General features: G+C 29.8%; 1 protein-coding gene across 3 annotated transcripts in view; it reads left to right on the top strand.

Moving 5' to 3' along the window:
• The window catches only part of LOC107455199 (dnaJ homolog subfamily C member 10), an 85,848-nt gene that overhangs the window by 25,119 nt on the left and 39,398 nt on the right, over positions 1-21,331 (top strand). For all 3 annotated transcript variants that reach the window (XR_011638204.1, XM_071187559.1, XM_071187560.1), the window contains exons 7-10: positions 3,330-3,379; positions 3,467-3,688; positions 13,812-14,049; positions 20,408-20,541. Coding sequence is in view for 2 of the 3 variants with exons in the window: in XM_071187559.1 (XP_071043660.1) it covers positions 3,330-3,379; positions 3,467-3,688; positions 13,812-14,049; positions 20,408-20,541 (644 nt within the window). In the remaining variant the exon portion in view is untranslated. The remainder of the gene's footprint in view (positions 1-3,329; positions 3,380-3,466; positions 3,689-13,811; positions 14,050-20,407; positions 20,542-21,331) is intronic.

Genomic DNA, 21,331 nt, shown 5'->3' with positions numbered 1-21,331 from the left:
GCTTTGATAAAAGAGTGGGAACCCTGAACAAGTGAGTTAATTAATTAATTATGTAAATTTAAAGTATGTTTAAATTATCTTAAAATAATACAATAATGCAGGTTATAAAAAATAGTATATATATATATATATACACACAGTCAGACATCGATATAAGGTCATCCGCATATAAGGTCACCCCGCATATAAGGTCACTTTTTCAAAGTCCCGGCTCACTGAATAGGAATTCTTTGTTACAGATTATCGGATATATGGTTAAGTTTTCAAAATCGTTATCGCTTATAAGGTAATTTTTTTCTGAGGCGAGGGGAGTTTTTTTTCTAACAAAAGCCTATTTGACTTTCTTACAAGGCAATTACCCCTCTCGAGTTCTAGAAAAATGTTGCAGCCTACGAACAAGCTACAATTTCTGAAATTGTTTCACAAGTTTTGGACAATGACAGTGATCCTGAGACTGTATCTGTTACCCAAGTAGAAGCCTTCAGTGCCATAAATGTTATACGAAATTTTTTTAAAAACCATTAGGGAGCTGAGGAACATTTTGAGAAGTTACAAAATCTAGAAAACATTGTTCGAAAAATGAAACTAAAAACAAAACAACCTGCATAAATGATTATTTTAGATAAGGTAAGATGTAATGTATGTATGTACACTTTGAGGAAATTTGTAAACAGCTTTATTTTAAATAAAAGATTTTTTTAAAAATCTAACTTTCTTTAATTCTTTACTAATTCTGTTAAAATTTATTGACTTAAATATTAAATTTATTGCCGATTGTTTCGTTTGTACAGTACAGAACCTTTTATCCAGAAATCATAATACCGGAAAACCGGAACAAAATTCAATAAATTTTCCCGGCATTTAAAAAATAAAATTTTTTTCCTCAAAAGATTTCAGAATTCTTCTTTCTTTTATAAAAGATGTTTACCAGCACTTTAGAAATAATCATTAGTTCCCTACACTGTCAAAAGAAGTAAGAGTTTTTTTAAATTATTCTAAAGATATATATTTTTTTTAGTTGAGTTTGACAATAAAAAAAGTTTTTTTGTAGCGATTCAGAAAACCAGAAAAATTAGTTATCTGGAATAGCGATGATCCCGATCCTTTCGGATAATCGGTTCTCTACTGTATTACCATTTTAAAAAAATCATAATGTGTACTATTTACGTGCTTAGTTACGAACTGCTAATGAATTGGTCAAAAGGTCACCCCGTTTATAAGGTCACTTTTGCGATGTCCCTTAGGGTGACCTTATATTGAGGTCTGACTGTATATATATACTGTAATTTCTGGTTATAAGCTGCACCCTACCTGTATTGAAAACTAAAAGTATTGTGATGTGCGCTTTGTGCGACAATTTCATTTTTCTGCAATCTTGGATTGGTTCATCATGGATTTAATCACAAATAAATGTTTACTTAAAATGTTCTAAAATTGCAGAGCAATATCAATTTGCTCAGAAAATGGTACATTTTTCTCATTTTTAGCTATGTTTTTTATTATTTAAATATGACGGGGTAAGACAAGTTTTTGATTGATGATGGACTGTATGACGTCAATTACGAATGTGCCACACAAGCCAATTTACAACTTGATGTTTGTATTGATGAAATCTTCAGAGTCATATGATTGGCATGTTGTGTTTCACTTCTATCCCTTTTTCTTGCGATTTGTTCTTAGGAATGGATGAAGCACGTTGTTCGAAAAAATCGAAAGCGGAAGAAAAAATTTTGCTGTTCTTATTGATTACGTCAACAGCGTCGCACGATCAATTCGCAGTGTTTCACTTCCATTCTTATTCTTTCAACAGCAGCCAGTTAGCAGTTTTGACTCTCTTTTTACACCATGACGTTGGTGTTTTTAAAGTTGAATGTGGGATTTTGAGCTCATGTGTTTTACTTTAGAATTTTTTTTAGTTCACTTTCATATGTGATACATCATTGCCAAATTTTGTTTTCTTTCCTTTTTATACTTAAAATGTATTTTTCCCTTAAAAGTGGCTAAAATCTGTCATGCTGAAATTAATATTACAGAGTATGTGACAGTGCGGCCTATGCAGTGATAATCGTAAATTTTATGTATGTTATTAGCGAATGCGCTATGTACATCAATGCGGGATTTTAGGATTACATGTTAAATAAATAAATGTTAAAAGAGTATAAAGTTCGATCTTCATCAGTCGTTTAAGAGGACAATCTCATGCATTCAACTTACGTCGGTAATGTTATGGTCTGCGTTTATCGACCAGTTTCTTTTCATTTGCTGTTGGTCATTCTCACGTGGATCATGACGTCATCAGTTATCTGTTTAAAGAGTATTTAAGCTTCTGTTGAAGCAGATTATTTTGTGTTCATTCTTTTCCTTAGTCACTCTGTTTGTGACAGTTTGTCAACCAATTTAGTATGTTTTTTATAATAAATTTATTGCTTTAGAAGCTTCGTTTTCTTATTTGTTTTGTTGAGATACAATGATATTCTGCATCAATCTCAGAGATATCATGGTTATGGATTGTGTTTTAGGCACAACCGGGATTTATTTTCTACCATCCTGAATTATCAAATTGCATTAGCCTGGATTTAGCCAGGCCATTGTCAACTTCAAACGGAGAAACTGAAAGATGGGGGCCGTTCCTACCCACTATTTTTGCAAAGTGAATCATCAGCATAAATTTCAAGTTTGTTATGGTGTACTTGAAGATGCCGTGGATTCTAAAATAGTAGGACATTTTAAAATATGACGCTTTTAAGGAATTTTTTTCCAGTTGACAAAACTAACAGTTAACTTTTTTTAAAGAATTTTAGTCCAGAATACAAGTCTACACATCTGATTGAGAGTACTAGTGTCATCGAGTGAGTCCGAGATTAATGTACGAGTAAATCTGTGACTGTGATGTAGTGAGATGTGTGGTGATGCAATTTATACTTGCATGAGAAAATTACATGTTTGTATTGTGCAGGTTCACCATCTGAGGTAAATATGCAACTGAGATAAGTTAAATAATTGAGATAACAACCGTGTATTTATGTCTTTTCTGAGCAACATCAATTAACAGCAATGTCTTTTTTGAGCTGAAGGAGAAAAATTCATTAAATAAAAAACTGATTGCTTTATAAAACATCTTTACTTTGTGGTTAAAAAATTTTGTAATAATTATTATTGAGAAAAAATTATTCCAGTTATTTTTCATGCTCTGTGAATTTGAAGGATATGTGTAAAAAAAAAAGAAAAAAAGATTGGGGTAATTTTAAAATAAATTATTATTAAGATTTTTTTTGGTTCTCTGTTTGTACAATATGGAATTAAGTGATGTTATTCTTATTTGTTCTCAGATTGCTTTAGCAATAGCGCAAATGATTTGAAAATGCTTAGTGCAATTCTGGTAAGTTTTGTAATTAAAACAGTTAAGTTTATTTTTTGAAATAATTTCTTATTTATTTATGTATTAAGCAAGAATTCTTAATTTCAGAAAAATTTGGTAAATGTAGCAAATGTACCATGCTCTGACACAAAACTGTGTGAAAAGATTCACTGCAGTTCACGTGCAGCTTTTTACTCACACTTCCATTCAGATGGCTCCTGTGATGGATTTCAGGACCTTAGTGCTATTGATCTAGAAATTCAAAGTATTGCGAAAACTGTATTAAAAATGCTTCCTGATCCTGAAGAACTTTCCGAGGAGAAACTTAAGGTGAATTAATAGATTTAAGCATTATTTCATGGAACTCATTTTTTTTTAACTGAATCTCTGTTCATTTAAATATGAGAGTGTGTTTAAAAATCTTACAAATGATTTTTCTTAATTTCTATCTGTATTTAGAAGTCATTATTATAAATTGGTAAGAACATGTAAAAATAACTGCTTAACTAAAGATTTGAGTTTCGAAACATATTTTTTTTATCATTATAAGAAATATATATATCAATATATTAAAAAAAGCATATCTAATCGAAAATTAACTAAGTTTATGGCCTAAAAATTGCATTCGTGCAAAACTATTTCTTAAAAAAGAGCAAACGTGCCAAGTCTCCCGAATTCTTAATTCTTCTCCCACCCTCCGAAATTGATACGAAAAGCTCCCGAATTTTACCTCAATTGATGGCCAATTTCAAAATTATCTGATTTTTCCGCGAGTGTGTAAGTTTTTTTCCCCGTGTTAATTCCGTCCCCTCTTAACAAACTACCATCTGCCTAAAGCGTAGCTGCAGGTGCTTCCTTTCCCCCTCTTTAACACTCCTATTTGACCCGCCCCCTTACACTAGGATTCTTCGGAATTCTCCTCCTCTCCTTTCCTGTGGAGTTGAATGCGATGATGTCATATGACGATATGCAGTGACGTCAGAACCGAAGTGGATACTCCTACTCTCGATAGTTGGAATCGATATTGTATCTTGCTGTTTTTATAATTTTTAGTGCGTATTTTTCAACGGTTGGCAACAATTGGATTGTTCTTTTTTTTTCAACCGCTGGCAACAAACTTGTAAACTAGTTTGTTTACCAAATCAACGTGATTTTGAGCTCGCCGCACTTTACTATACTCAACGTGATTTTCGTTATTCGTTTTGTCTTCCTTGGTATATTTTTAGAAAATGTCTAAATCGAAACTGAAGTATGTTACCAAATTTAACAAATCATATACTAATGAGTTTCCTTCAATAATTGCATCACGTAAAGGAAGCACTTATGCTTTTTGTTCCGACTGTGCATGTGATATATTAATTGCTCACGGAGGCAAGAATGACATTTTGCTCATAAATGGGCAAAAGCACAAAAACACTGAAATTTTTGCAAACTACACAAAAAAAAAATTTCCCGCCGATGACGATTCGGTCATAAGGGCTGAAGCCTACTTGACTGCAATTTTGATCGAACACAATCTGCCCATTAATTGTGCTGACCATGCTGGACCATTGTTCTGCAAGATGTTTCCAAACGATGGTATCGCCAAAAAGTATGCTGCTGGCAGAACAAAAACAACAGCCATTATAAACGAAATGGCTACAATGGAAAAAGAATCTGTTGTAGAAATTTTAAAAGAAAGTCCATTTTCAGTATCAACTGATGGTAGTAATAAGTCTGATGTTAAATTGTATCCCCTTGTTGTTACATATTATAATGAGAAAAGTATGATAATTGAGAGCACTTTAATGTCTGTGCCAAATTTAGAAGGAGACTCAACTGACATAAATATTGCCAATTTGATTTTAAGAGAATTGAATGCAAATGATATACCATTTGAAAATTGTCTTTCTCTTGGGGCAGATAATGCACCAGTAATGATTGGTGAAAAAACTGCCGTCGCTGGTGTTTTGAAAAAAGAAATTGGACATTTGGCAGTCATTGGTTGTGCTTGTCATTTGATAAATTTGGCGACCCAAAAGGGAGCAGTTGTCATTCCTGACAAGATCGATGAATTTCTCATAGATATATTTTTCAATTTAGAGAAAAGTGCCAAAAGGAAATATGGCTTCAGGAATTCCAAGCTTTGTTCAATGCTGAGCAAAGGAAAATCCGGAAGCATGTGTCCACCCGATGGCTTTCATTGGGACGGTGTTTGGATAGATTAGTGCAGCAGTGGGAGCCACTAGCATCATTCTTCAAAGAAGAAGTGAATGGCCAACACTGTAGGAAAAGAAAGCGAGATTCTAACCCTCCTCCTACTACATCAGCAAGGCAGAGTATATTGAGTAGAGAAGAAAGGATTTTCCTCTTTCTATCTTCAGATTTAAATAAGGCCTTGTGCCAATTTATCCTTAATGTTTTACCAATATTTGAGGTATCAAATGCAACGCTGCAATCAAGCACTCCCCATATCCATTTGTTGAGAAAAATTTTAATGGATATGTTGAAAGAACTGTTTTCCAGATTTGTCCAGCCTAGTGTGATAAAGTCATCTTCTCTTTTAAATCTTGATTTTAATGAGTTGGAGAATCAAAAAAGTGATACTGATTTAGTCATAGGCGAGAGGGCTTCAAAGATTTTGGAGAATTTACCGAAGATTTTTTTCAAAACTGTACGTTTATACTATGTTAGTGTTTGTGACTACATGGTAAAAAAATGCTGAAGTGGCCTCTCGAGAGAGGATTGATGAAGCCTCATTTTCATCTGTAAAGTACTTTCTGGAACGTTATCCTATATTACTTTCACCTAACACTGGCAATATTTCCAGTGTTGACGTTTTGCAAAGGCAGTTTTGTTCTCTGCAACTTGAGACAATACCTCAGGAAATCCTGACAGAACGAACTGATAAGGCTTGGGCCTTGATTGGCCAAAGGAAGGATATGGGAGGAAATAACAGATTTGATTTATTATCTAAAGTGATGTTAGGGATTCTAACTCTTTCTCACAGTAATGCTGCATGTGAGAGAATATTTAGTTTTATTACGAAAAATTGCACACAATTTAGATCAACTATGTCAACGCAAACACTTGAAAAACTATTGATGCTAAAATCAACAATGAAAGGAAATTGTCACAAACAGGACTTCAGCAAGACTTTGTTGCGAAGAGCTAAATCTGAAACTGTTAATTCTTTAAATTCTGTTTAAAATGTGTTTTTAATGTTTTTATTTCAAAGCTAGTGGTTCATATTTATGTCATATTTCAATTTTTTTTTATTTGTTTATAAAATAACCTTTTTAAGTTTCATTCATTTTCTATATTTTTTGATCATAACATTTCAATTAATTTAACAGTTTAAATAATTTTATTTGTCCTAGATCATTTTTTTTAACTAGTTAAATTTTTTATACATACTGACATTAGTTCTGGGTTGGTTTTTTAAAATTAGAGTTCTTTGATTTATTAATTTTTTGAAAGTTTTTGTACCTCTCTATTACAGTGTCAAGGTTTTTTGAATAATGTTTTATAAAGGACATGGTATTAATTTTTTAAATAGAGAGTATCTGCCCAATGTAGTTTTGTGTTGCTATGTTTGTGAAATGTAAAGTAAAAATGAACTAATGGATTGAATCTGTGTTTAGATGATTTATTTCCATTTAATATTTGTTACATTTAATATTCTTCCACAATTTGTACTCTATTAGTGTGTAAAATTTCTTGTATTCTTATATTTAATAAATGTTTTATTTAAAATTCCTTAGAAGTGTCAAATGTTGCATAACATACACCTTTTTTACCACTCCTGAATTCTTGTTGGAGAAACTCCTGAATGTTAATTTTGCTAGGTTGGCACATCTGAAAGAGTTTTTCTATAATAATTTGTATTGGAAAAAAATACTTTCACTGTTTTGGAACACTCTTATTTAATGTTTCATATATTTTTTCTATCTTAATGCATTTTTCTTTTCTCACTCGACAGAGTGTTTTAATTTTTATTTTATAGTTTTCCTTAATAATTTGTTATTGTTAAGCTGCATAGCTTATTATAGCCTCCACCAAGGGGATATCCAAGCTTATCTTTAAAGTCTTATTATAAAATTAAGTTTTTATCACTCTAATAAACAAAACAACTAACACCTTCTGGTGATACATTCAATCATCTAAAAATTGGCCATCCTGAGTTTGAAACTATATCTGGTTTTGAGAATCTTGAATCTTTTGCTAATGAAAAAATCGATATCACTGCTAAAATCCAAAATTATATATAACTGTCTAATGACAGTTTTTTGGACTTCATACTTTGTTAAGATTTGAATTTCTCTCCATAAAAACAAAGTTTCTAATTCATAAAAATTATCAAGAATTTAGAGATGACACAACAACAAGTGCTAAATTTGGTGCAAAATATAGTGGAAAGAAATTGAAAAAGGGTGACAGGGATGATTGTGTTCCAGAAAAAGTCCTGATTTACGGATTTTTCGTTTACCGTGAGCCGGTGATTTTTGTGAGTCCAAGGTCCAGATAATTCAAGAAATCATCGATCACATTTATGTAAAAAATTCTTGTATATTTTATTTAAAAATATTAGAACTAGAATTTATACTTGGCATCTCTTTCATTTGTAAATATTTTTTTCTGGTAGAATAATAAATGTAATTAAAGATAAAAGTAAACTTTAAATACAAAATTACTAATTTAAATTATGCTGCATATAATTTCATGTTGTGAAAATATCAATGATTTAAATTTATAAAAACTTTAATTTTTTGAAATGTTTCATTAATGATTTTACTCAAGAACTTTTCAGGATTTTTGAATTGGGCTCACAATCACCCCTGGGGTGATAAAAGGCCTCAGATGGGGAGTCAGATTTAACCTTTAACCCTTAATGGATGTCAGATTTAACCCTTAACATCAAATAATGCTAAAATGATTAATAGACTTCGTAAGACCAGTGATTGTATGAAAGGTATCAATGTTATAAGTTTTCACTTTAATAAACCATGGCACATTGGAAAATTTTGCCCTGATTTCCCTGACAGACTAACCACAGCAAGTATCAAAACAGAAATTTTCTTTGTAAATACTCATTGTAGTGCATTTGCCTGTCAAGAAGATAATCATGGTCGAAATGCGTTACTTAAAGACGAAGGAGCTAGAGCGCATATTACAAATTCAGCTGAGTACTTTCAGATGTGCCATCAATTCGATAAACTGTTGGTAACAACCAGACTATACTGGCACATGGCTGTGGTGACATAGACATGTGTGCAACAGTTGGAAACATAGAAAAATATATTGAGTTCAGTGATGTTGCTGTAGGCACCTGAGTATAGCAAAAATTTATTATCAACTTCAAAGGCAATGAAGCAAGGAATATCAAACTCATTTGACTCGCAAATAGACCCAAGACAACATTCTATTAGAGGTTCCATGCTCATCAAATGGACTTTTTGTACTGTACCCAAAACCAGTGAAGCCTCAAAGGGGTTCTGCTGCTACAGCACACTTGGTTGAAAATGAAATCACAACTCTTGTTCCAGAAACAGTAATGACAACAACTTCAAGGTTTCCGCTATCCTTTCGGCATCAGTGTCTTGGGCACCAAGGAATACAGTATGTGAATAAATATTTGCTTCAAAATGGTATTGATTTTTTCGATGATGGACTATTTTGTGAGCCATGTACATATGGTAAACAAAGCCAACGAACATTTAAACAAAAGTGATTCTAAACCAAAAAGTCTGGGAAAATCATGCATGCAGACATGCTCGAATCACCAGTCTTATCAAGAGGTGGAAAGAAGTACATGTCAATGGTTAAGGACTATTACTCTAAGTTTCGAATTGTAGAATTTCTAAGACATAAAGATGAGGCAAAGATGGTATAAATGTCAAAGAATTAGTTACAGATGGTGGTCGTGAGTTTGATAATACAAAATTGGTGAAAATGACTGATGACAGGTATCAAGTTGCGAATCATTATACCATATATAGCAGAGCAAAATGTTTTGATTGAAAATGAGAATCAATGCTGTATGTATGATGCTCAAGGAATCAGGCTTACCACAATTCCTATGGGCAGATGCAGCTGTCTACATTTTCAATTGCATTGGCATAAGTAAAACCATGGGAAACCATTTGAAGAATGGTTTGGGTGCAAACCATCAATCAACAACATTTCAGTTTTTGGATCAACTGCATTTCTACATGTACCTGATGTCAACAGAAATAAGCTAGATGACAAGGCTATAAGGGGCTATTTTGTAGGTTGTGATCATCATATTTTTATACCTTCAAAAATGATACAATAAAGAATGCCAATGTTGTTTTCTATGAAAATCAAATTGGCCCAACTTCTCAACCTATAGAAGTGACATCTCATACTAGTCCAGTAAACAGTAGGGAGTTTAAAATTTTGGATACTCTTGATGAAGCAGGCTCACAGGAGTCTGATGATTCATGTACTGATAAAGACAAACCAACACAGACGACAGTGCATACATTGTGAGACCATCTAAATATCCAACATCTTGTCAGATTTAATGACTATGAAGTGTACAGCAGTATTCTGAAACTGGAAAAATCCAAAATATATAATGATGCTATAAAATCTCCTGCATATATGATGTCCAGCATGAAATGTGGAAACTTGTTGATCCACCTACCAGATGCAAAATCCTCAACAATCATTGGGTTTACAGAGTGAAGACAAATCCAGATGACTCAATCGAGAGGTTCAAGGCTTGTCTAGTAGCAAAAGGATACACACAGATGGCAGATATTGATTATGGAGAAACATTTAGCCTAGTGTGTCGCTGTGACACTATTCGAGCTACCGCAGCCAAAGAGAATCTGAAGTTATTTCAAATTGATGTAGAGATAGCTTTCCTTTATGGTGAACTGAATGAGGAAAATTATATGCATCAACCTGAAGGGTTGGATGACAAAAGTAGTTGTGTATGCAAGATGCTTCGACATGTATTTGGCTTGAAATAAGCTGGACGATGTTGAAATGTCAAGTTCACTGATGTTCTAAAGAAATATGGTATGATCCAAAGTAAATCAGGCAACTGTCTGTTCATACGAAATGATTACGAACATAAGATGCTGATGGCGATTTATGTTGATGATGGCATTGTTGCTGTGCAAGACGAAACAACATTTTTCAGATTTATAGAGAACTCAAGCAATATTTCAACATTAAAGTAACAACCTTAAATTGTTTTCTTGGGCTGCAGGTTGAATGTTTAAATGATGGCTCCCTCTTCTTACTCCTAGAAGCATTTACAAGAAAAATATTAGGTCAATTTGGCGATGCTGAAACATCATCTATCCCTGTTAAGAAGTCAAGTCTTAAAGTCAAATATGGTGAACCAAATGACCACCAAGTACATTAACAATAAAATGTCCCTCACACGAGCAAAGCGCATCAACCAAAAAATATAAGTTTGTCCGAGATGAATTCTCAAAGGAACATTTTGTATCAGACTATGTCAGAAGTGATGAACAGCGAGCAGACATTCTAACGAAGGCACTTCCAACACCGCAGTTCCATTCTGAAAAGAGTTTACTTAGTGTAAAAAACTGTAAATATGTATGAGTAACGGTTTAACTCATATGGTGACCATTTTCATGCTCGAAGGATGCTGTTGAAAATCGAGCAATATTCCTTTTCTTTTGTTTATTAAAATCTTACACTTAAATAGCCATGTTTCTGTTTTGTTGATTTTACAGCAGTGTTCGTATATTAACACTAGCTCGCTGCTGCTGAAAATTCTGAACAAGATATCACTATGTTGTTACACATTAAGCCTACAACACGGACTTTCAGATGATCATATGAAGCATTAAAGAATAAAATATTCAAATAATTGAATGAATACTTGATTATTTTCATAGTTATTAATAGTAAAATAGTTTTTTAAACACAAAAAGTAAATTGTCTCTTGAAATTTTAAACAATGGCAACAATCAATACCAGGATGGAACCATCTGTAAAAGAATAAAAATAATGTGAAAAAATTTATTTAGAGAGCAGTAGAATAGACAGTTTTTCACTGTTGGTTGTAAATTGTCTTAACTTTGCATACTTGTTTTATACACAGTATTGTGGTGGTAAAATTTTCTGCTGAGTAATGCTGAAAATTGAAACATTTTATGTAGACTTTTTTTGTTAAATTGCAAAAGTGTTATGCAAATTTTTGTTTTAAACTGTGTGTTTTTTTAACTATTTTAAGTTCTCTAAATTATTACTCCTTTAAACTAAAGTGTTCGCTTAAACACTGAGTTAGATCATTAAAAAAATTTTATTTGCATATAAACATGCAGAAATAAATAAATGTATTGTTAATTTACAAATACTCATTTTTTGTCTAAATTATTATCACAGATAAATTCTGTTATTACATCATATTTATCTCTTAATCAACTCACTCACCAAGCACGTTTTTACCTGAAACATGCTTATATCCTGAATGGCCTACGAAACTTATGTATTAAATGTTTGAAAGGATTATAGTTAAAAAAATTTTGTTAATTCAAAGCAACATTAATAAACATAAGATCTTTGAAATGTCAGGTCTAAAATGCTTTAAGACCTGATAATAAGCATATTACAATAATGTAATTAAATAAAGAATAACTGAAGATACGTGAAAAACTCATAGCATTCATGAATAAAATTTGAAGCATTCTGCAACTTCGCCAAAGAAAGTATTTATGGCGCTGGCTGATGTCCTTTTTTGGAACTTGTGTCATTAAACCCTACATTCAATTCAAGGAAAGTATTAACATCTATCAAGAACTTCTATTTATGCTTTAAGTGAATAGTGATTTCAATTGTAATTAATAAACAAAAGGTTAAAGCATTTACAATACGCATTAAAGTTTGATTGGACTAGTTTGTTTTTATAATTATCTAAACATAATCTAAGAAATTTCAGCTTATATGAAGAAAATTTTTTTTTAAAAAATACAACAAATAAATTTTTTATAAGCAATTTAAAATAATTTTGCACATTTTTTTTTTATTTAACTTTGTATAATATTATGATTTAACATAGAAAATATGCATTCGAAATTTTAAAAAAAATTAATTTAACCGCTTCTCTTACCAATCTTTTAAAAAAATATGCGAAAAATCCTTTTTTTTTTAATTTCATTAATAAATACAAGGAACTAAAACAAAGCATAATACACAAGTTCTAAGTTGAAATTTTATTATTTTTTTTACATGTGAAAATATTTAATTTACCATTAGTTTACTATCCCAAATTATCTAAAATTAAATATTAGTCTTTGTATATGCTCACATCTTCATAATCTGAAAAATCATTTGCATTACTTTCTCTTTTGCTCGTGAACGCCATTTTTTTACTCCTTTTTTTCTATGTAAATCCATCAATCACCATATATACAGAATTGTACAAATCACGTCTGCAGTGCCGCAAATAACAAAACTCCCAAACAAAAATTGGCAAACTTCCAATCACAGCAGATTATTATTATTTTTTGTTTTGCATCGGGCTGAATAAAAACGTGATAAAACAAAACATATTGACAAATTCTGCTATGCCCGAGTTTACTCTGGATGATAAATATTCACAATATATACATACCTGGGATAATCAGGGAAGGGTTTAAAATAAAATAATTTTAAAAACTGCTGAAAATTCTGAACAAGATATCACTATGTTGTTACACATTAAGCCTACAACACGGACTTTCAGATGATCATATGAAGCATTAAAGAATAAAATATTCAAATAATTGAATGAATACTTGATTATTTTCATAGTTATTAATAGTAAAATAGTTTTTTAAACACAAAAAGTAATTCAACACCATTTAAGCTTTTCAACAAATACATACCGTTTCTTACTATTGCTATCCTTATTACAGCATCTATCTATGCATGGGCCGTGAAAAGCTATAGCGTTTATGATTTTTTTTGGTGTTTACATATAATTCTTAAAAGGTATTTTTAGCAAACAGGAATTATTTTGGTCTTTTAAGCATTTTTACTTAAATTTTATCACTAAATTAGCTTCTTATTAAATAAATTAACTAACAGGAATAATTTAATAACTTCTTATGAAATCAGGTCATCGATGAATGTCGTACAATATTGTAATCAGGATGTCACAAATGAAATGCCTTCGATATCCTTAAGTGTTCCCAATGTCAATCAATATTAATCAGTATCTAACAATATCCCTGCCCTCCTTGGGTTTGCTGTATCTCTAGAACTATTTATTATGAAACTGGTTTATCCAAATTCAGTAAGTTTATACAATATGTCTTGTTTTATGTTTGTCCAGAGAAAGTACCTTGTAATACCTAATTTCATATTTTAAATTTTCACCTGCTTTGATTAATTAACATATTTATGCCTACCCTGTATATTATTACATGCATTATTTTGTATGGTTTTAGTTTAATGTAAAGTTTAACTATTTGTTTTATTTTAGACTGTTTTAGACTTCAAAAATAAAGAATCAAAACCTATGCTGGTGCAATTTACAAAAGCTCATATTAAATCATCAGTTGTGGACATTGAACTAAAGCGTTTGAAAGCTCTTTTGCCTGAAGTGTGGCTAGTATATTTTGATTGTGCAAAATATCAAATCATATGCTCATCATTGTTTATAAAGAAGTATCCTACCTTTATTCTTTTCAAAGGCGAAAGTTTATATGAATTTTTTTATGGTAAGTAAAATAATTTTCAAGGTCGAATATTGGGTGCTCAATTTTAAGAAAAACCTAAATTCTCAAATATTTTTCAGCAGCTAAAATAAATGTTTTCCTTTTTTAAGAAGAAAAAATTAAATAAATTGTTGAAAAGTCCTTTTTTTTAGCCATTTTTTAGTGACAAATGGTAAACATTTACTAAATACTACTTCTGATTTACGTACTGATCAGACCTTTTTATCTTGATTTGATTGTTTGATACAGTTGACTGATTTCAATCCAAATTGAGAAAGGTAAATTGTTTTTAATATTTTGGTTTTTGTTCAATATAAATGTCTGAATTTTCCTCTTCCTTTGAGGTAAACGTTAGCTACCATTTTGAACTTATTGAGGAGGTCAAAAGGAGAAGAACGTTGATGTCTAAACAAGTGATGTATTGCTTCCAATTAATTTTTGTATTTTGAATTAAACAAGACTAAACCAAACTAAGTTTAATATTTTTAGAAAGTTAAAAAGTTTTAATTTTATTTTTTATTAATTATTGTCATTCCTTGGGTTTTATCATTTTATTTTACTCTTGTTTTCTGATATTCTATTTTTCTAAAAATGAATTTAATTTATTAAAGAGTTATTACCTTCAAGAAAATTCATTATTTGATCCAAAATACAAAATGATACAGGTTCATGCATATTTCACTTATTTTATATTTGCAGAATATTCCAAAGTTTTGCATCTTATAAAATTGTTGATTTTATAACCCGGCATATCAATAATTAGATTACAAGAGGTAGTTTCAAAGTTTACTTTTAATGTACTTTTGAAAGTACATTAAAAGATAAATAAATTACTACATCTATATTTTATTTAAAGATTTTGCATTTCATTTAAGATTTTGTATAAACATTCACAGGAAAGTTTTAATATATTGGGATAGTGTTGTTTGATTAGAAGTAGCATTTGAAATTATTATAAAATTAACTCAACATCTTTGAAAGTTCGTAAAAGGTTTTGTAACTTTTGGTATTAAAATTATTTGGTATTAATGAAAAGGATATATTCAAATACATTTTGAATTTATCATTAAGTCTCAAATATTTTTATTTATGCATGTAGCCAATATCAATTTAAATTTTGAATCAAGTTAAACATTACCTACATTGAACAAATTGCATACTCTCAAATTTTGACTAAAAACTTAGTAAAACATTAAAACTTTGTTAGAATGCATGAACTCAACACTCATCTATATTTTTTCTAATTGAACTGGGTAAAAAAAATATTTGGTGTTTCTTTAATTATTAAGCTATTTGACATATTATATGATTTGTTTAATTCAGGTCCCAAAAAAAGTCCCTAGTTTTTAATTATTAGGTCTCTAAGTACCTACTATTTTGGCCCTGTGATCATTGACATTGAATGATTAGAAAATAGTCAATATTTTTCTTAGTTCATAATCAGTTTTCATTTATATTCTTTTATAATCTCCTCTTTGTTTTTTATTTTTTTAGTCTGACTTTTCAATTTCCTCAAAAATAGTTCTCCTCACCTCCAGCTTAGTTTCTTTTAAAGAAAAATTGTCCTTTTTTTTTTTTTTTTTTTTTTTTTTTTCATTTTTAAAACATTTTCCAAAAGCTTCATTTTGATATCATAAAATTGTGAAAAGTATTTTATTTATGGATGGTTTCAGCATGCGTTGTTGTTTTACTGTTTCTATATTTGCATATTTGATTTTAGAAAATGGCTAATTTTATAATCTAGTGATTTTATTTTTAGTCAGTCTAAGTTTTATTAAACTTATTCAAATTATCTTCTTTTGGGAGAACTTACAACTCAGATTGTCTGTTTCCAGACTTACTGAAACTTAAATGCTTGTGGATAAAAGACTTTCTACTGCAGTTATAATCTTGATTAATTTTTTTCTTGCTATTTGTTTTTACTTGCATTTTAATAGTACAGTAGAGAACCATTTATCCGGTATCCAGATAACCGGGAAACCAGAAAACCGGGAAAAATTTTGCTCGAATTTCCCGCCATTTTAAACTAGAACGATTTTAAACTAGGACGAAAAAAGCGGAAATTGGACTCATCCTTGAAGTTGAGTAGAGGAAAATGTAAGGAAGGGGATGATTTTTTTCCCCGTTTACCCAGAGAAACGTCATTTCCTCCGTGACCTTGAAGGCAGGGAAGGGAGGAATGTTTTATTTTTTCCTTTAGGCCGTCAATCAAACTCAAGGGTGTGGCATGCTGATTTCGTTTTCTGCTTGATTTACGAGGGGGGTGGGGAAAATGCATTGCATGCATATCAGTGAACAGAAAAAGAAAAGAGAAAAATATATTTATTTGACATCGACTAATAAAAATAAAATCTTTTTCTTTTGAATAAATTCTTATTCTTTGGAAGTGCGGTATCAATTACAAGTTTTTCTTGGTGTGGAATCACATCTGCTGTAATTAAAAATCTTGTTTTTATCAACAAAAAAAAAAAAAAATAAAATGAAAGGAGAATTGTTTATTAATTTAAACATAGGATTATTTTATGAAGCAGATTGCAGTTTTGTTTTTCTGATTCCACTACGTTTGATTTTTTTTCTTTTCGCGATAAATTTCGCACTCAATAAATTAATTCTTTTTATTCATAAATTTTATCATTAGGTTTTTTTTTTTTAAATTCCGTTGATCTTGCCTTGTTCCGGGTTTTAATATTTATGCTAGTGCCTTTTTTAACTATCGTTTCGGTTCGATAATTTTCAAGTGTTTTTATTTAGATTAATAAGTTTTCCTTTTATTTTATCGTTTCCCCCCTATAATTAGGTATGAAATATATTGCGTTATTTAATCATTGGTTTTGTTTATATTATTTAATTTAGGAATTGTAATTATTTTTAAAAAATAAATATGAGAATTTTGTATTTTTTAAACTTGATTTTCTTGTCTAAACTTGCAAATTTTTTTGTTCTTTTAAAAGTTATATTTCTACCATTTTTTTTTCTTTTTAAGGTTAGGAGTACCTTTCTTTTTTTTCTTACTTTATGCATTACACTTTTTCCTTGTACTTCGGGTTCGATAAAACATCGATTAACGACACTTTTTGGTCGATCCACAAAACCGTGAAATTCAGATATCCGGGATAGCGATGGTCCCGAGCATCCCGGATAATTGGTTCTCTACTGTATTTGAATTTTTTTTTTACTTTAACAATGTTTTATTTTAAACTAATGTAATTGTTTGATGTTAAGAATGTTAACTGTTTTTTTTTCTCACATGAACAAATTTTTTATTTTTTTTAAATCAAACTTTATTCTTTAACTTGGTGGTGAATAACTCTGTGAAGCTTATATTCAAGAAAAGGCTTGTCAGGCAAAATTTTTTAAAAATTTTGAGTTACGGTTTCCAAAAATATTATGGAGATTTCCAAAGATATTGTCTTATTTTCTGCTTAAAAATTACCATGAATTTCAATAAATAAATAAATAGAAACTTATATTAAAAGAAAAAATAATAATTTTTCTAAATTATGGCAAAATTAATTTTCTTCTTTTTCAAATAAATATGCCTACTAGTAATCTAAGGTATGCAAAACAAAATTACTCAAAAATATGGATATGCATGAACTAAAACTTTTGCAATAGGGAAAGACATGGCAAAATTGGAAAGGGAAAGTATTGTTGGTTGAGATGGTTACCAATGGTAGTGCAAAACTGACTACAAATTATAACCAGTTTGAGTGACTTACCATAATGATGAATTACTACAAGTAGAAACGTTCTTGTGTTCACCAGTTTTAGCATCTGAAGGTGCTGGATTAAATATTGCGAATTTATTATTGACTGCTCTAAGTGAAAATAATATGGACGTTGATAATTACTAAGCTCTAGGGACTGACAATGCCTCTGTGATGATTGGGGAAAAAATAGCGGTTGCTAGCGAATTCTCAAAAAAGTTATTGTCTGCCTTTGTCATATGCTGCAGAGAAAGGAGTAGCTGTGCTCGCTGTATGCATAGAGGAATACCTAATTGATTTTTTTTTCAGTCAAAAACTCTAAAAGAAAGGAAGAGCTGAAACAATTTTAAAGCTTCCATGAAATGGAAATTAGGAAGTTATTTAAACATGCTTTAACTAGGTGGCACTCACTAGGTCAGTTTTTAAGTAGATCCCTAGAGCAATGGGGTCTATATCTAGAAGAAGTGAAAATTAGGCCTGGCACAAATAGTGCATTGAAAGATTATAAAATTCTGCAGAAGTACTATTCTAAAGCAGGTTGTTCTAAAATTTTACTATCTACTGGTTTTAAAAAAAAACATCTGTTAATTGTGAGTCTAGTTCAAAGAAATTTAAATTGAATAAAGATTTTAAAGTAGAATGGATATAAAGTGGGCATTGCTTAAATAAAAAATATAAGCTGTTAGATGCTCTTTTCACCTTACATACATTAGCAATGCAAGCTGCGAACTGATTTTTCACAAAAACTGTTTCACTCTCAGTTATCAAGTGAACATTCAGAAAACTTATTGACTGTAAAATTAGGAAAGAGAGTTTCTTGTTTTGAGTAAAAATTTAGTGATATATTTTTGAAAAAAGAAAAAGTTTGCGCAAGAAAAGTTTTTCAAACAATAAAGAGTTCTTGAAAATGATGATTCTAAATTTAGTTTTATAAATAAAGTTATGTGTTTTTATTTATATTAATTAAAATTATATATTTTAATGTTACGGATTTAACGTAATAAGCATTAAAAAATAATTTGAATATATATATTTTAAATATATATTTATTATTTTAAACTAATTTTAATTGGCACCTATAAGTTATTAAATATTCTTAACATGTATATAAATTTAAAATTTTCTTCTATTATGCTATATCATAGTTCCAAAAAAAAGTCCTTCTTTTTATTTTGATATGGTTGGCAAGTCTGGAGTAGTTAGGATCATCTACCTATGTGGTGACAGTTTTGTAATGCTTATCACTGTTTATTTTCTACTGCAGACAACTCTGAAAAAAGGAAGTAGTGCTGAAAACAATATTAAAATTTCAGTCTTTTTGCAAAAAGCAAATGAAGTTAACATACTTTTTTAATAATTGTTGCTTTTAATATTTTTTACTGAATTAGATGACTTTTATATTTTCTAAAATTTAAAAAACTATTAATTTTTCTTTGAAGTTTTATATCTTATGTTGATGTTTCAGAAGCTTTTGTCTGGCTTTGTTATTAACAAAACAATACTTATTATGTAGAAATGAAATGTTGGATTTCTAATAACTTTGATAAATTTTTGTAAAACTTTTTCGTTCGATTATATGCCAGAATATTTAATTAAAAATACTTAAACTATTTAATTTAATTATTTTGTACGCATGTTGAATAAAAGACTATTGCTACAGTTTTTTCAGGAGTATAGATTAAGTTTCCACAGTTTTAGAAAATTTCACAAGTTCTTCAAAACTTTTATTTGAGTCTACTATCACTCCTACTTTCAAGTAAATTTCACTTCAAAGATATTCCATAATTTTTTAATGCGTTATTTCAATTGAATTTTCTGCAAAAGATTTATCATTGGATAACTTTAGTTTTTTTCTCGACTTTTTTGTACTTTTTCTTTTATAATCTGGAATTGCATTATAAAAATGCTTTAATAATCTTAATTTGAAATTAATACAAATGGTCTATATTTTTTTGTCTTATTTATCTAGCTGAAGAAACATTAAAACATTATCAGATTACCAATGAATTTTGAATTTTATCTGAGGAGATACATCTTAGATAGGATGTTCTAGTTGAAGTTTAATATGAAAATTAACCTAATTTTAAGGTGTGTTATAATATATTCTGATCATACATTTATCGATGAAATGTGTTTCCTTGCATACTAGAAAATTTTGGGCATTTTTTATGATTTTATTTTTGAATACTATTAAATCAGTTTAACCATGGAAATTTCATAATTTTATTGCCAATTTAAAAAGAATCCTCTTCAATTTTGGCTTCATTTTTAAGGCATAATTTTAATACAAAATTTAACTTCAGGATTTTAACTTTTATTCTCCATCTAGTTTTATTATTGATTTGTTCCTTAATTAATATAGCAAATCTCTTTTTTCATTGACCTTTGTATTTAGTATCAGTTTTGAATTGGCAAATAAATTGTTTTTGCATTTCAAGTGATAGCTATTTTAAGATGTACATAAAGTAAAATGTTTATTTAGTTCTTCAGTCTTTAAATGTTGCATAATTAGAATTTTGAACTGATTTAAATTATTAACTCATCTCCTTGTAAAGCTAACTTAATATGTGCAGACATAATTTTTACACAATTCAAAACTAGACTTATAAAGATTTTTTTTAGTAACCTAATTTCCTTCTTTATTTATTTTACAGGAAGAATATCTGTTCATGATGTTGTTCAGTTTACTAAAGCAGTATTATTAAGTCAAGTGCATACTCTCACACCTGCTAACTTTCCTGGTGTTACCCAATCTCAGGACATTTGGTTCATTGATTTTTTTGCTCCTGTACGAATCATAGCCAATATTTTTAAGTTTATGCTTGTTTATTTCCAATAATAATTCATTGTATTACTTTTAGTTAGAGGTGCATAACCTGCGGCCCACCAACCCTTAAAGTACAGCCCGCGCCAGCAATGTAAACAAAATTTAAAATTTTTTTTTTTTTTTGAAAAAAAAAACTCGTAAATTTGAAATGTACGCATTTAAGTTTTTGATGCACCCAATCTCAATCAATTTAGTTTTCGATCACCTTTTTATTTTTATGGCTAACGCTACAGATTTAAGCATAGTTTTGTAAATCCTAACATTTTAAATACATCATTATTACAATACACTAATTTTAATTATCACTTTTGACGTTCTTCAAGTATACCGATTTCATCGTTAATCCAATGAATCTTAAGTAGTTATTGCTACCTATTTTTACAAAGTTTCTGAAATCGCCTTTCGATCACCTTTTTATTTTTATAGCTAACGCTACAGATTTAAGCATAGTTTTGTAAATCGTAACATTTTAAATACATCATTATTACAATACACTAATTTTAATTATCACTTTTGACGTTCTTCAAGTATACCGATTTCATCGATAATCCAATGAATTTTAAGTAGTTACTGCTACCCATTTTTACGAAGTTTCTGAAATCGCGATTTTTGAAAGTTGCAAACGCTTTATTTGCGCAAACTTCATAGCAAATCTATATGACATTTGATCCTCTTTCCGTCAGTTACTGCTAAGCATTTCCGCATGGTTTTTAATCGTTCGATATTTTAACACTATATTAGTACGATGCTC

Source organism: Parasteatoda tepidariorum, chromosome X1 (genome assembly GCF_043381705.1).
Source record: "Parasteatoda tepidariorum isolate YZ-2023 chromosome X1, CAS_Ptep_4.0, whole genome shotgun sequence".
NCBI lineage: Eukaryota > Metazoa > Arthropoda > Arachnida > Araneae > Theridiidae > Parasteatoda > Parasteatoda tepidariorum.
This window is presented reverse-complemented; position numbering and strand designations above follow the sequence as displayed.